At 46.4% G+C, this 15530-nt stretch overlaps 2 protein-coding genes across 2 annotated transcripts; both read right to left on the bottom strand.

Moving 5' to 3' along the window:
• Positions 1-2872: 2872 nt before the first annotated feature.
• On the bottom strand, positions 2873-5385 carry LOC122391820 (larval cuticle protein 65Ag1-like). The gene is made up of 3 exons (XM_043386118.1): positions 5252-5385; positions 4819-4977; positions 2873-3304 (listed from the first exon to the last, which is right to left on the bottom strand). The coding sequence occupies exons 1-3, from the start codon at positions 5258-5260 to the stop codon at positions 3032-3034; spliced, it is 441 nt and encodes a 146-aa protein (XP_043242053.1). The 5' UTR covers positions 5261-5385; the 3' UTR covers positions 2873-3031.
• Positions 5386-12884: 7499 nt separating this feature from the next.
• On the bottom strand, positions 12885-14203 carry LOC122391821 (larval cuticle protein 65Ag1-like). Its single transcript, XM_043386119.1, has 3 exons — positions 13947-14203; positions 13511-13669; positions 12885-13301 (listed from the first exon to the last, which is right to left on the bottom strand). Exons 1-3 carry the CDS (start codon positions 13953-13955, stop codon positions 13029-13031), a joined length of 441 nt encoding a protein of 146 aa, XP_043242054.1. The 5' UTR covers positions 13956-14203; the 3' UTR covers positions 12885-13028.
• Positions 14204-15530: the final 1327 nt, after the last annotated feature.

The raw sequence follows: 15530 nt of genomic DNA on the forward strand, positions 1-15530 counted from the left end.
CAAATGTGCACCTAATCTCTTTTGCAGCAAATATCTTCATTTTATGAATTTTATTTCAGTGTATTAATCGACGATGCTCTCTGATAATATGACAGGTCAGGCATATAAGCAATTAGCGCAACCCTAGCTGATAGCTGCTAAGACACACACTGAACCTGATTTGACCAAAGCTGCACCTAATCTGTACCAGATGTGCACCAAATGTGTACCACATGGCCGTCGTGAAAACGACTATTGTAGTCTATGATTTACGATTTGCAAACCTTCCGACATTCGGATACTCTTTCCTTGCAGTGCACTCTGGAGGCCAAAGCCCTGATAAAACACATAAGTATAGGCAACACCCTCATGTTATGAGCTAAAACTGCATCCGATACATAAACCTATATTTTATATATTTTATACATAAACCTATATTTATACATAAACCTACATAATCTATATTTTTCACTTCAAAATTTGATCTAATTTGATCTCAATGGTCGGCACCTGCCAATGACATTCACTAGCAAGAAGCCCTGAGACGGTAGTATTAACATTATACTCAAGATCGATGGCCGACATTGACCATGAAACACGTTTCACATGGCTTTTGTACATGCTTCTAATTTCCATGACATTTGTGAACTACGAGTATGTAGTTTTGGCCTCAAACGTAGCGAGCAGGGACCCGGTACCGATACCCTTACCATGCGTTCATGAGTGGGTAAACCAAAATCGAGCTCGACGTTCTGTGTTTAGCGGCCTTCATCACCCTACCAGTAAACATGCCAATTATTATTAGTGTTTACTTTCTGAGCTTAACCCGCGCCCCAGTGGCGGTCTCAGCCAACTTCGCCCTAGTGGGGGGGGGGGGGGGCATATTTTACCACCCACCTCTAACTCAAAAACTAAGAGGGCTAGAAAGACGCGGTAAAAAGCAGTCGATAGCTCTCAATGCGTACGTTTGAACGTATTTCAGTCATTTCTCATCTTTGAGCAATATTGGGGTCACCAGAGGTCATCAAAGGTCAAAATTTGCCAATGGTCATTATATTTTTCAGAAAACATGCCGTTATCTCAGGAACTAATAACTATGGTAGCTAGAAAAACGCATGGAAAAGCAATCGATAGCTTTTCAACTCTTCTTTTGATAAGATCATATCAAAATTGATCTCAGGTCAACGGTTTAGCCTCCAAAGGGCTAAAACTAAAAAATAGCTGTTTTTACGAAAAGTGTTTTCGACAATAACTTTCGACTACAAAAAGCCACGACATTTCTACTGCCAGAATCGTGTTCCTCTCGCCGAGACGCGTCGAATGAACTATAATTTGACCTTGAAAGGTCAACTTGAAAAGTTGACCTCAGGTCAAGGTCATGACCTGACCGGAAAAAGTAATGTTGCATATCAGTCGGTGTGTCTCAACAAGACAAACACAATGAGACCATCCCCAGCGTTCTATCTCTTTCCAATCGCGAGTTATTGGCAAAAAGCTGTTTGTAGCCTCAAATGACTTCGGATGACCTTTCTAGAGGCTTTCAGCAAAAAACACACCTTGGTCGTTACGGATGGTCCAAACCATTGTGATTCCGAAATATTTGGACTGATCCTATGCGTACACACGGATCTAGAGGCATTTTTGTTTGTCTCCATTGACTTATAATGGAAAGGTCGTGACGTCACTGGCCTGACCTTAGGTCACGGATATAAAAAATCCGAGATTTACAAATCATAGGCTCCCATAACATCATGCAATCCACCAAGTTTAAAAGCTCTCTGACAAACACTGCAGGCTGGACATGACTGCAAACCTTTTTTGGCTTGGTCAGTTAACTTGACCTGGTGACCTGACCTGACATGACCTGGTGTCAAAAATTTCACACATTGTTCAAAATTGATGTACAAAAAGCTACTCTAGGCGGCGCGGCGCTACGCGCCGCGGTTTTTTATTCACACGCAAAAAACGCGACAGGGTGGTAACATGTGCCCCCCCCCCACTGGGGCGAAGGTTAAACGTCATCAATGACTTCAAAGTTAACAAGAGCTGTTTTCATGACGACAATCTGGTACAGATTGGGTGCAAATTAGGTGCAGATTTGGTGCAGATTTGGTGTAGATTTGGTCAAATTAGGTCAACTGAGCTTCTTGAAAGTTGTTAGTTTGGGTTGCACAGCTGCTTATAGATCCCATTTTTCAAATTATCAGACATTATTTTCGATGGAAACACTGAAATAAATTTATGATATGAAGAAATTGTTGTAAAAGAGCTCTGAAGCAGATTTGGTGAATTTAGGTGCATTCGCCAGATAGTCCGTCGTGAAAACGGCTATTATTAGGCAAATGAGATAGTTTTCAAGGACTATAAGATACTGTTCAAATATCGGAAATCAGAATAGTAGCCTCAAGGCTGTAGAACCCTCCATTGTACCTCCAGTGTGACTGGTGTTATGGAATATACCCCAGTCAGGCCATTCCATGGATAAAAGGCATGCAGTTCGCACTTCAGCAGTACAAGAACATCTTTGATAATCTAAAATGGCGTTTTGGGCTTTGCAGTGAACCGCAGAGAATGAAGAACATATGACAGTGTTCACCTCATAAAACATGGGAAACGACGGCCCGAACGATTTCATTAGCCAAGAGCATCATCTGATCGAAACAAAGCTTTCGGAGCCTCTGCCGTTATGAAATTATTCGTGATACCTACTCTGTTTAATGTTTGGAAAATCATTAGGGTTGCGGCAATTAATTATATCAGTGTCATACACCGAATAGTAGCCCCGATCGTGTAAATTTTATCCATCATCATTCAACACAATAATACGCTTTTATTTTCTCGCGGTTTTTGTCCGAACGACGAACGTGTAAGCAGGTACGAAGATATGGTTTCAATTTGTATTTCACTGAGCAGTGTCCATCAACAGCGCAGAGTATTCACGGTGTCTTCAAGGGCTGAACTGTACAAAGTCGAACTGTCTTTGGCTGTACAAAGAGACACCCAGGCAGGTCTGGCATTCATTCGCATGTGACTAAGTGTATATAACTATGTCCTAAAAGAACTGCTGCGGCTGCTGCTGGATGACGGCTCCTCCGTTCTCGGCCCAGAACAGCTCCGGGTGCTCCTGCCTCAGCTGGGCGTACTCGGGAATCTGGGCCGGCGCCACTGGCAGGTGAGGGGCCTGCGGCTGGAAGCCACCCTCGTTGGCGGTGTAGTCCACCCGGTAGGTGTTGCCGTCGTCACCGACGAACTCGAAGCTACCCTGCTGCTCGATGGAGCCAGTCTCGGGCTGGGAGCCCGGCGCGACACGACCCACCTCCTGCACCTGAAAACGAGACAGACATCGAATTAGAACTAATCCCGGTGTCACGACAAACACGACAAACACACGCTTTATGATTGCTGTTTACGGAGCGAGCGAAGCGAGTCTTTCCTTATATTATTATTAGATTAACGGAAATTTCTGAGCATGAGCGGCCGGCCGGCCGGCCGGCCGGCCGGCCGTGGTCACGATTCTGCGACGCTTATATCTCAGCAACCACTTGACCGATTTACACGCGGTAATTTTTGTAGGGTGGGTAGCTTCATTCCTTCTACTAAGTATTGGACTATTCCCGATGCATGTGGGTGACCCCTTATGCACGTGCCACGTGCAAAACGAAGAGGTGTCACTTTTGTAATTGTTGCAATATCGCGGTAACTAATTGGCCGATTGCGCTGAAAGTTGGCATGTAGGTAGACACCCACTAGGCAATGCATATCCATGTGCCAGAATTGGGGTGCTGCTGCACGTGCGCACGTGCAGGGGTCGATTCCAGATCTCGAGAACGGCTGGACCGATGGCGCTCAAATTTGGCACATGGTTAGGGACCGGTTAGTAGGGTGCCGTGCAAAAGTCAGTTGGGACCCATTTTGCACGTGCGCACGTACAGGGTGCCGCTTCCAGATCTCGAGAACGGCTGGGCCGATTGTGCTCAAATTTGGCACATCGCTAGAGACCGGTTAGTAGTAGTGGTGTCAATCGGTTACCGAAAAAATCGGTTACCGAAAAGATATGCTGACCGATTCGGTAATCGGTCGGTCAGGCCCCCCAAAAATCGGACACTTTCGGTCACCCTGTCAGTGAAACCATTTTCAAAAAGAGAAAGTATTCCATTTTTGCCTAGTTAAAATGAAAGTTATTGGGATGTTAATGATAAAGTTGCAAAATTTCCCCCAAATACTACAAGGGATGCCATGTTTTGGCAACTTCAGTAGCCATCCCACTCAGCAGGCAGCAGCCACCAATTGTCCAACCACAACCACAAGCAGGCTGATTTTGACTCAGTTGGCCCCACAAATACACACCATTGTGAAACTCAATTCCAGTCTTTAACTGTAAGTAACTTCTACCACAAAATGTATTTTGCAGTGGCTAAGAATTGACTGAACTTGGACTGAAATGCCATTTCCCATTAGTTTCCATCAGAATTTACCAAATAATTCAATTTTGGGGTAGAGTAATAGCAAATAGAATTTCGGTCAAATTTCGGTCAAATTTTGGCTTGGGATGTTATCGGTCGGTATTCGGTCGGAAATTTTTCCCAAATTTCGGTTTCGGTCGGTATCGGTCAGACATTTTTGGAAAATGACACCACTAGTTAGTAGGGTGCCGTGCACAAGCCAGCTGGAGGTACCCCGTCGAAATTTCGCACGTGCAAGGCTCACCCTCTCGCTCGCTCCGTTAGTCGCCCCAAAAGGCGTTATACTGGTACTATACAGACTAAACTCTGGCCTCAATTCAAGCTGCCTCTGAACCCGCTGAGTAGCAGATGCACGGGCGGCGGTGCGCGGACTCACCCTCTGTCCGTTGTCCTGCTCGTAAGCGTACTCGTAGTTGCCGATCTGGTCCTGTTCGTTTTTCTGGCTGAGAATGCGCACCTGCGGCTGGCTGACAAACTGCTGCTGATCAAACTGGGGAGCCGCCGCGGCCACAGCCACCACCAGCAGGAACGCGAACTGAAAAAAGAAAACGCCGAGTTAGATGTGTGTGATGTCATCAGGGTTATGGCTATTTTGTTCGGAGATTTGATAGATACATTATGGATCATTGATAAACCAAACTAAGGTGGAATATTATACCACGCATTTTTTAACTTGCTTGGGAATGCTATGAATGAAAATTAGTTATTGAAAGTGAACTATACAGTACTAAATGCTGCAATTTGGGCACATAGACCTTTATTAGCTATAGTACGTTCCATATAATTCAAACATCTATCCAACTCCTTACCATATTCATGATGTGATGTGATGTGATGAGCTGGATGGTCCGTCAGAATCTGGTGATCGGCACGGCGGCAGCGGGCTTATAAAGAGCTCCCCTCCCCGTCACCCCTCCCCCGTCAAGGTAGCCCGGTCCGCCGCTCGGATGGGTGGCTGTAACCAGACGAGCAGCTTAGCAGGCAAATGAAAGGTGTCGATCCAGGGTTTATGAAATGCACACGTTTCCTGGGGTCTCAGTAGCTCTTTGGTAAGTTTATGTGAAAGGACAATAATGTGGTCCCGGATATTAAAAACTCCCATCTGACAATCTGAATTTTACTGATAATATCCCGCGCCGGGCCGGTGCTCGGCGCCAACCATTCCGGGCCGGATGTATCCGCAAACAGTCCCCCTTCCCCCCTTTAATCAGGCTCCTGGGCCACGTAGCGACACGCGGCATTCGAAAGAGCGTCAAAAATCATGACGAAAATACTAGTCATTTCTTATTTTTAGGTCAAGCTAAAGGTCAGGTCACCAGAGGTCATCAAAAGTTTAATTTTGCCCAATTCAAAACCTTCTGAGAATGACGTTCGTCTAAAAGAGGCAGGCACATTTCAATTTTCTCCCGTTGACTTATAATGGGAGAGGTCACAAATGGCACTGACCTTAGGTCACCGATATCAAAATTCCAATAAATCAATTTTGTACATATACTGTTGCTCTTATCAGTCGCTGAAAGTTTCAATGCGATCGATTTATCGATGTAGCTATGACAGGTATCGAAACTTTTTAGGAAGGGAAGTAACTTGACGGGACCTGGTGATCTGACCATAAGTGACCTAGGTCTGAAATTTTGGAACATCTAATGTTCTACTTCTATCTAAATATAACATATAGTACGTTTTTTAATTTTGAAAACATTGGATTTTAGTGACTGTTTTCCAAAAATACAATTTTTTGAATTTTTGGAAGTGAAAAACGCATTTTATGGGAGATACGAGATAGCCATTTTAACCCGCGCCCTGGCAGGGGGTCGATGCAACCCCCCCCCCCTAAGGTTTTTCGAAGACAGCGTAAAACGGCGGCGCGCAGCACCGCTAAATTTGGCACAGCCTATGAGGCAATCTGTTTACATATGATCTGAAAATTTCAGGTCCGGGTGACCTTGGGTCAGGTCACCAGGTAAAAAAAAACCGGTACAAGGTCATGGTGAAATTTCAATTTTCTTTTTGCACCTGTCCAACTCAGAGTTTTGGACTGATTTCCTTCAAACTTTCAGGATGTGCTATGTTCACCGAGTTGTATCACATATAGTTCGGGTTTATTGATGTCTCTGACGTCAGGTCAGTTAGAGCCTAGAGGTCATTACGTCGTAATGTTAACACGCGCAGTGGAAGGGGGGGGGCGGATTTCGCCCACCCCTCCTGTTGTTCGCCAATAACTCGCGTCGCAAACATAATATTAGGTAATGTGAAATTTCGGCTACCTGCCCAGAATTGAATTGCGGATCTTCTCGTGCAAGAAATAAGAAAATCGGTTTACAACTTTTCTAGTAATAGCGGTCTAAAGTCAAACATCCTGCCGCCGCGGCGCGGCGGCGCGGCGGCGCGGCGGCCGTCGCTAGCCGTTACGCGCCGCCTGAATTGTAGACTGTGCCGGGGCGGGACGGTTCCGTCTGTACATCGCGCTCCTTACCGCTGATCATATTAGATTCGCGTCAAATTCGGTGAGAAGACTGAGAAATGTACAGGCAATCATATGGTCAAAGAATTTTGAAAATCAGCCAGTAACAATTTGAGTTATGAGTGTGTAAACACAAAATTGTGATTGCCGCGTTTCCCGCGTCGGCCGATCCCGCTTCAGCCGGCGACATCTTACCCTTAGCAGGCTTCTAACTGCCATATTTATTGTTGGATTATCTAGAAATTCACCATACATACTCACAAATGTTTGTTCTTTCGTATAGTGAAAGAAAAAAGAAAATCGGCCGGTAACTTTTTGAGTTATCGGCGTGTAAACGCAAAAAAGTTGCTTATATGGCAGATTTGACCACATTTGACCTCATTTGACCTTGAAGATATTGACCTAGGGTCATGAAATTCACACACAACAGAGTTTCCCATGGCCCCCACCTACCCTCCAAATTTCGTCTTTCTAGCTCCAGTGGGAGCTGAGATCTTAGGGGGGGGGCGACATCCGCCCCACCCCCCATTCCACTGGGCGTAGATACTCGCAACCTTCCACTGCGCGTGTTAAGCCTATGGGAATATATATTCCCGACCGGGGCTGGGAAAATGCGTTTTATTCACCGAGGTTTTTGTGCGGAGGATCGAGTGCCGGTAGGCACGAGGTCCGTAGCAAAAAACCGAGGTGAATAAAACTGCATTTTCACAGCCCAAGGTTGGGAAGAGATTTACCACATGCCGTACCGGCGCAACAGTTAATATCATATTCATTTGATATTTTACACTTTAATCTTAATATTGTGTTAATATTATATTAGTACTATGTTCATATTTATAGTCACCGTGATTATTTTTTGTGTTTTTCATTATTGGGCTGCGTTGAGTATGAAAGATGAAATTCCTACTTCCCCCTTATTTAGGGTTTGAAAAAGCTGAGGCTAAAGATGGTGAAGCTCCAGAAGTTAGAATAAAGATATGGAGTCCAGCAGGGGTGAGGAAACCGTGAGGAAAACTGAAAATTGGGTGAAACGCTGAAACAAACGCGTCTTGGATCCCAGCTGGAACAATATCAAATATTTCATTGTGGCACGTTAAGATGCTTCACGCATTTAAATTGTTCGTTTTTTGCGTGCATTATGTAGAAATAATGATTATTCCGGCGATGTTCTGCAGCAATAAATACATTGGCATTGGAACGATAACCTTGTTTAGTTGAATTACGTTGACAGCAAAAGTAAGTAAACACGCAGTCACTTACTTTTGCTGTTGCTGTTAGTGAACACACAATCCGTAAATATCTTCTTTGAAATTGGTTCTTCCGCTCAGAATATTCAGTAAAATTTTGTCTGGGAAAATCAAAAAGCCCTAGGGCCGAATCGTTTCCCAAATACCTTCAACATTAGCCGAGGCGGGCCGAAGCCATTTCCCAAATGCACGTGCTAATGTTAACCCGCGCCGTGCTGGTGGCCTGAACTTTCCGCCGAGTGCTGGGGGGGGGGCGTTTTCACGCCCCCCCCGTCTAACTCGGCTCCTGGGCCACGTAGCGACACGCGGTAAGCGGCAATCGAAAGAGCGTCAAAAATAAGGACGAAAACACTTCGGTCATTTTTTGGGTCAGGTCAAAGGTCAGGTCACCAGAGGTCACCAAAGGTAAAATGTTGACTATTTCAACATTTTGGAAACTGCCAACGGCTATCTCGGGAACCGATAGAGCTACAGCGCCGCGGAAAAGCGCATTCGATAGCCCTTTTACAGACCTTTCTGAGTAATGTTCTCAGATTTGACCTCAGGTCAACGGTTTAGCCTCCAGAGGGCAAAAACTCCAAAAATAGCCGTTTTTACGAAAAACGTTTTTTCGTCAATAACTTTTGACTCATAAGCGCCATGACATTACTTTTGCCAGCATCGTGTTCCTCTCGTCGAGACGCGTCGAATGAACTATTCGTTGACCTTGAAAGGTCATTTTGAAAATTTGACCTCAGGTCAAGGTCATGACCTGACCGAAAAGGGTCATGTTGCATATCAGTCGATCCGTATCGTCGAGCTGAACACATCTGACGTGTTTTCACCGCTCTAGCACGTCTCTATCAAAAGTTATAGCCAAAAAACTGCTGGCGACCAATCATGACCTGAGATGACCTCAGGGGCACACAGAGGGGTCACTGGTGCATTTTTTCCTATTCAGTGTGTCATGGTTACCTATGAACCGATGTTTGAGAGCGTTTTGAACGATATTCGTCCAAAAGAGGCGCATTTCAATTTTCTCCCATTGACTTATAATGGAGAGGTCGCAAAATTGACCTGACCTTAGGTCACAGATATCAAAAATCCGAGATATACATTTTATACATACTGTTACTCATATCAATCGCTGAAAGTTTCAAAGTGATCGTTCAGTCGGTGTAGCTATAGCGAGCCTTTGAACTTTTTCTGAGGTAAGGTCACTTGACGTGACCTGGTGACCTGACCTTGAACGGCCTAGGTCTGAAATTTTCACAACATGTGCGGAAATGATGTAGGAACACGTGTACCAAAAACGGCGGCGCTGCGCGCCGCCGTTTTTGAGATATTCGCGAAAAACCTGAGGGGGGGGGGGGGCGTAAAAACGCCCCCCCCCAGCACGGCGCGGGTTAAAGGGATATCTCGGCATGTGGTAAAATACTAAATTCGGAAAATACTGGAGATATCCGCTTCGTTCTATCACTTCTGTGCTTAGAAACCACAGTACTTAACAGCAGGTCACTTGTTGCTTCTTTGTTTGGTGTACTTATCCATGAGTCAGGTCAGATGAGATCAACTGAGGTCAAATGACGTTTTTGCCAATAACTTGGCAAAAACGATTTGCAAACATTCCGACATTCAGATAAATACTCTTTCCTTCCAGTGTACTCTGGAGTCCAAAGCCCTGACAAAACACATAAATATAGGCAACACCCTCATGGTCTGAGCTAAAACAGCATCCGATACATAAACCTTTATCTATATTTTTTTACTTCAAACTTTGATCTATCTTGATCTCACTGGGACCTGACCGAATGACATTCACTAGCAAAAAGGCCTGAGACGGTGTTCTGTTCACATCGTACTCAAGATCGATGGCCGACATTGACCATGAAACTCGTTTCAGATGGCTTTTTTTACATGCTTTTTATTTCCATGACATTTGTGAACTATACAGTTTTGGCCTCAAACGTAATAAGTAGGGATTCGGTACGACCAGGATACCCCTACCATGCGTTCATGAGTGGGTAAACCAAAATTGAACTCGACGTTCTGTCGTTGGCGTCCGCCATTGCCTAAACATGTCTAATTATTGTTATTGTTTAGGTACTTTTATTGGAACTGTAACGTCATCTTAGGCTTCAAAACTAACAATATTAGGCAAAATTGAGACAGTTTTGAGGGACTTTCAAATGCTGTTCAAATTCTGAAAATCAGAATAGTAGCTTCAAGGCTGCAGAGCCCTCCATTTAACCTCTAGTCACTGGGATTATGGAATATACTCCAATAACACGCATTGCATGGATAAAAAAGCAGGCAGTCCACATCTCAGCAGTAAAAGACGAAATTGGAGATCTACAATTGCGGTTTGCTTTGCAGTGGACCGTAGACAACGGGTGAAGACTTCCATTTCGCGTCTAGCTAGACGCGCCTAAGTGTTAGACGCGTCTAGCTGGACGGCGGCTGCGTCTAGCTGGCGACTATTAACCCACGAGCCGCTGGGGGGGGGGGGCATAAAGTTGCCCCCCCCTTTACGTTTGGTGTAATATCTCCGGAACCGGATGAGATACGAAGCTGAAACTTGGCATAGCTTTAACCCGCGCCCGGCTGGGGGTCCTGGATTTCCACGCCCTGCTGGGGGGGGGGGGTGTTTGAACACCCCCCCTTGTAACTCGGCTCCTGGGCCACGTAGCGATACGCGGAAGGCGGCGTTCGAAAGAGCGTCAAAAATAATGACGAAATCACTTCGGTCAATTTTTTGGTCAGGTCAAAGGTCAGGTCACCAGAGGTCATTGAAGGCAAAATTTCGCCGATTTCCAGGTCGAATGTCGAAAATTTCCAAGAAGCCAACGCATAACTCGAGAACCAATAGAGCTACAGCGCCGCGGAAAAGCGCATTCGATAGCCCTATTAACGCCCTTTCTGAGTAATTCTCTCAGATTTGACCTAACGTCAACGGTTTTGCCTGCAGGGGCCAAAAACTGCAAAAATAGGCGATATTTTCGGAAACAGTTTTTCTGCAATAACTTTTGACCCAAGCCTTGTACGAGCTTACTTTTGCCGGCATCGTGTTCCTCTCGTCAAGACGCATCGAATGAACTATAACTTGACCTTGAAAGGTCAACTTGAAAATTTGACCTCAGGTCAAGGTCATGACCTGACCGGAAAGGGTCATGTTGCATACCAGTCGATCCGTATCGTCGAGCTGAACACATCTAAGGCGTTTTCATCGCTCTAGCATGCCTCTATCAAAAGTTATTTGCGAAAAACTGTTAGATACCATTCGTGACCTAAGATGACCTCAGGGCATAAACAAGGGTCACGGACACCATTTTCATGTTCTGTGTGTCTAAACCACTTGTAATTCGGTGTTTGGGAGTGTTTATGATGTCTTTCGTCCAAAAGAGGCGCATTTGAATTTTCTCCCATTGACTTATAATGGGGAGGTCGCAAAATTGACCTGACCTTAGGTCATCGATATCAAAATTCTGAGATATACATTTTGTACATGCTATTGCTCTTAGCAATCGCTGAAAGTTTCAAAGCGATCGGTCACTCGGTGTAGCTATGACAGACATTGAAACTTTTTATGAGGTGAGGTCACTTCAAGTGACCTGGTGACCTGACCTTGAATGACCTTGGTCTGAAATTTTCACAACATGTGTAGAATTGATGTATGATAAGGTGTACCAAAAACGGCGGCGCGGAGCGCCGCCGTTTTTGAGATATTCGCGAAAAACCACAAGGGGGGGTGTTCAAACACCCCCCCCAGCAGGGCGCGGGTTAAATGAATACCTAGCGCATATTTGAGGAAAATTTTGGGGTTGTAGCACTTAAGATGACGTCACAGTGACGTCATAAAGTTTTGCCGTTTTCCGATATGGAGCGTATCCGATGTCGCCGAGCATGAAACGCGGCGGTAAATGAAGTAAACAGCACCTGCTGTCATTCTGAGACATCTAAGTACCCTGTCAACTATATCCTGACCAGTTATCGGTCCTATATTCTCGGTCTCATATGTCGGATATATCGTGAGGAAACTAAGAGACGCCAAACTACGATTTTGCTTCTGACGTCACGGTGACGTCATTTCAAATGGGATCGACACCAAATTTGGACACAACCTCGGCTAGCTATTCAGGAATACGTGTGCAAAGTTTCGTTTCTCTATCTCTTCGCGTTGCGACGATATCGTCGGAGAAGTAAAGGGGGGCAACTATATGCCCCCCCCCCCCCAGCGGCTGGCGGGTGGCGCGGAGGCCCAGCGGCCGCCGGGTTAACTTTACTGACGCGTCTAGGTTGAAAGTCTCCCTCCACAAGTTAGACGCCAGCTTGGACGTCTGCTGATGCTCACTTAGACGCCAATTGGACGCCGGCGGAAGTCTCCACCCAATGAAAATCATGTGACAATGTTCACCTTTATGAAACATGGGATACGATGGCTCGTTCGATTTCACTAGTCGAGGGCGTCGAGGGTATGTTTTGGTCGAGGGCATCACAGGACCGACACAAAATTATCCGGAGTATTTGCCTCTCTGAAATTACTCGTGACACCCTACATTTCGTCTCGCAAATCAGTAGGGATGCGGCAAATGAATGAGTTAGCGTCACGCCCTAAATTGTGGTCCCGACCAAGTCCCGACAGTGTGACAGTTTGAGTTCGGTAAATTATCGTTCAATACAAGAATACCTACGCTTTGATTATCCGGCGCTTTCTGTCCAAACATATCAACAAACATGCAATTATGACTAAAGTTTGTATTTCACTGAGCAGCGTGCATCAACAGCGCAGAGTATCTCACGGCGTCTTCCAAGGCTGAACAGCTCGATTGTACAAAAGGCACCGAGACAGGCATCACATTCATCCGCATGTGACTAGATATAATGACTTATGACCTTCTAAAAGAACTGCTGCGGCTGCTGCTGGATGACGGCTCCTCCGCTCTCGGCCCAGAACAGCTCCGGGTGCTCCTGCCTCAGCTGGGCGTACTCGGGAATCTGGGCCGGCGCCACTGGCAGGTGAGGGGCCTGCGGCTGGAAGCCACCCTCGTTGGCGGTGTAGTCCACCCGGTAGGTGTTGCCGTCGTCACCGACGAACTCGAAGCTGCCCTGCTGCTCGATGGAGCCAGTCTCGGGCTGGGAGCCCGGCGCGACACGGCCAACTTCCTGCACCTGAAAACGAGACAGACATCGAATCAGAACGAATCCCGGTGTCACGACAAACACGACAAACACATGCTTCGTGACTGCTGTTGGTATATTGTGTCCTAATCGGGCCACTGTTTATTTTTTACAGACTAAACTCAGACCGGCCTCAACTCCAGCTGCCCCTGAAGCCCGCTGAGTAGCACCGGTGTGCGCGCGGCGGTGCGCGGACTCACCCTCTGTCCGTTGTCCTGCTCGTAGGCGTACTCGTAGTTGCCGATCTGGTCCTGTTCGTTTTTCTGGCTGAGAATGCGCACCTGCGGCTGGCTGACAAACTGCTGCTGATCAAACTGGGGAGCCGCCGCGGCCACAGCCACCACCAGCAGGAACGCGAACTGAAAAAAGGAAAACGCAGAGTTAGATGTGTGCGATGTCATCAGGGTTACAGTTATTTGATTGGAGATTTGGTAGATGTAGGATGGATCACTGAATAGCCGGGATTGAAATCTAATATTCATCACGCATTTTTTCACATGTTCAGGACTGGTATGCATGAAAATTAGTTGTTTGGATAGAAACTAAACGCTATCAATTACTTAGTCTTGGGCACATAGACATTTATAAGATATAATGAGCGCTGCAGCTTTTTCAACAATAAATTTGACTCCGTACCATCTTCATGATGTGATGTGATGAGCTGGATGGTCCGTCAGAATCTGGTGCTCGGCACGGCGGCAGCGGGTTTATAAAGAGCTCCCCCTCACCCCTCCCCCGTCAAGGTAGCCCGGTCCGCTGCTCGGATGGGCAGCTGTAACCAGACGAGCAGCTTAGCAGGCAAATGAAAGGCACCGATCCAGGGGTTATGAATATGCACACGTTTCGTGGCCTGTCTTAGTAGCTCATTGGTCAAGTTAATGTCAAAGGACAATATACTAGGGTTGACTATTAAGTAATGGAAGTGCCTCTAGCAATTAAAAGTTGTTGCACGTGTACACATTTTTTTGGTGTCATCACGTGCGCCGATCTTTTTTCTATCCAATAGTGAAGACCAGATCTCTTTAGCTACATTTTACTCTGAGCTATCGACGTTTTTCCAAGAGACCACCCAAACCTGCGGCGCACGACAAAAAAAGGAGCCAGAATCGTGCGCCAGGGCGAGATCACCAGGGCTCAGTGGCCAAGTATTATGGCTACACGAATAAGATAATGGAAGTTGCTATATTTTCATAAAAACAATACATATAACACAATAAAACAATAAATAACAGCACCACTACTCCACATAATCGCCTCCTAGCATCACACACCGTTCCAGCCTCTTGACCCAGTCACAGATTCCCAGTCCTGGAATGCCGCCAGGAGGCCATCTTCGGCCAGGGCCTCCTCTAACATACCCACTGGGTGGGCAAATGCCCACCCAGTCGCCACAATTGCCCACCCAGTGGCGTCGATTTGCCCACCCAGAAGCAAATGCAAAAATAAAGGTCCGGCCGGACGTCCGGTACTACCTTTCCGGTCTTAAGCAAACTGGATGCTGTTTGAAGGTCAAAAAAAGTTTTCTGGTTGCTCGATATTCAGGAGCGTAGCCAGGATTTCCTCAAGGAGGGGGCTAAACGCACAAGGGCGCAAGATAACCCCCTCAAAATCCAAAAAGCCATCGGGTTGCATCCAATATTTTTTTGGATGGGGCCCAAATAAATGGAAAAAAATATTCATTAACAAACAATGTTAGAACTGAGGGGGTAAGCAGTATATGGGCCCCTGTTAGACAGGCCCACGAATAGCTTCATAGAGTCGCCAGCCGGTTCTGATGGCGGTCTGAGGACTCGTAGGTCGGATGAGGGTTCTTCAGACCGTCACAGGCCCCTATAGCCCATGAGAGCCTCGTAAGCCGTCTGAGGGTCATATAAGCCGTCTAGGGCCACTCAGACCGACAAAAGGCCCCTTGCACTTGCAGAGGCCCAGTCAGGCCGACGTAGGGCCCTCTCAGACAAACTAAGGGCCCGTTCAGGTCATTTGAGGGCCTCCTCAAACCGATAAGGGCCCCTCAGATCGACAGTGGATCCGATCCGAGCTCCCTCAAACCGATATAGGGTCAGACCAACAGTCGGAACGCATTGATTCTGTTTACACACCGTTGGACCCAAGTTGGACCCATCCCATCCAACTGGCCCCCTGGTTTCAATAGGGCCCCAAGGCTCTAAAATTGGGTCTCTCTTGGCCAAAGAATAGCTACTCAGCTGTGTCAAAGGATCT

The sequence above is a fragment of the Amphibalanus amphitrite genome, unplaced genomic scaffold (assembly GCF_019059575.1).
Source record: "Amphibalanus amphitrite isolate SeventyFive unplaced genomic scaffold, NRLGWU_Aamphi_draft 000456F_arrow, whole genome shotgun sequence".
In the NCBI taxonomy this organism is placed as follows: Eukaryota; Metazoa; Arthropoda; class Thecostraca; order Balanomorpha; family Balanidae; genus Amphibalanus; species Amphibalanus amphitrite.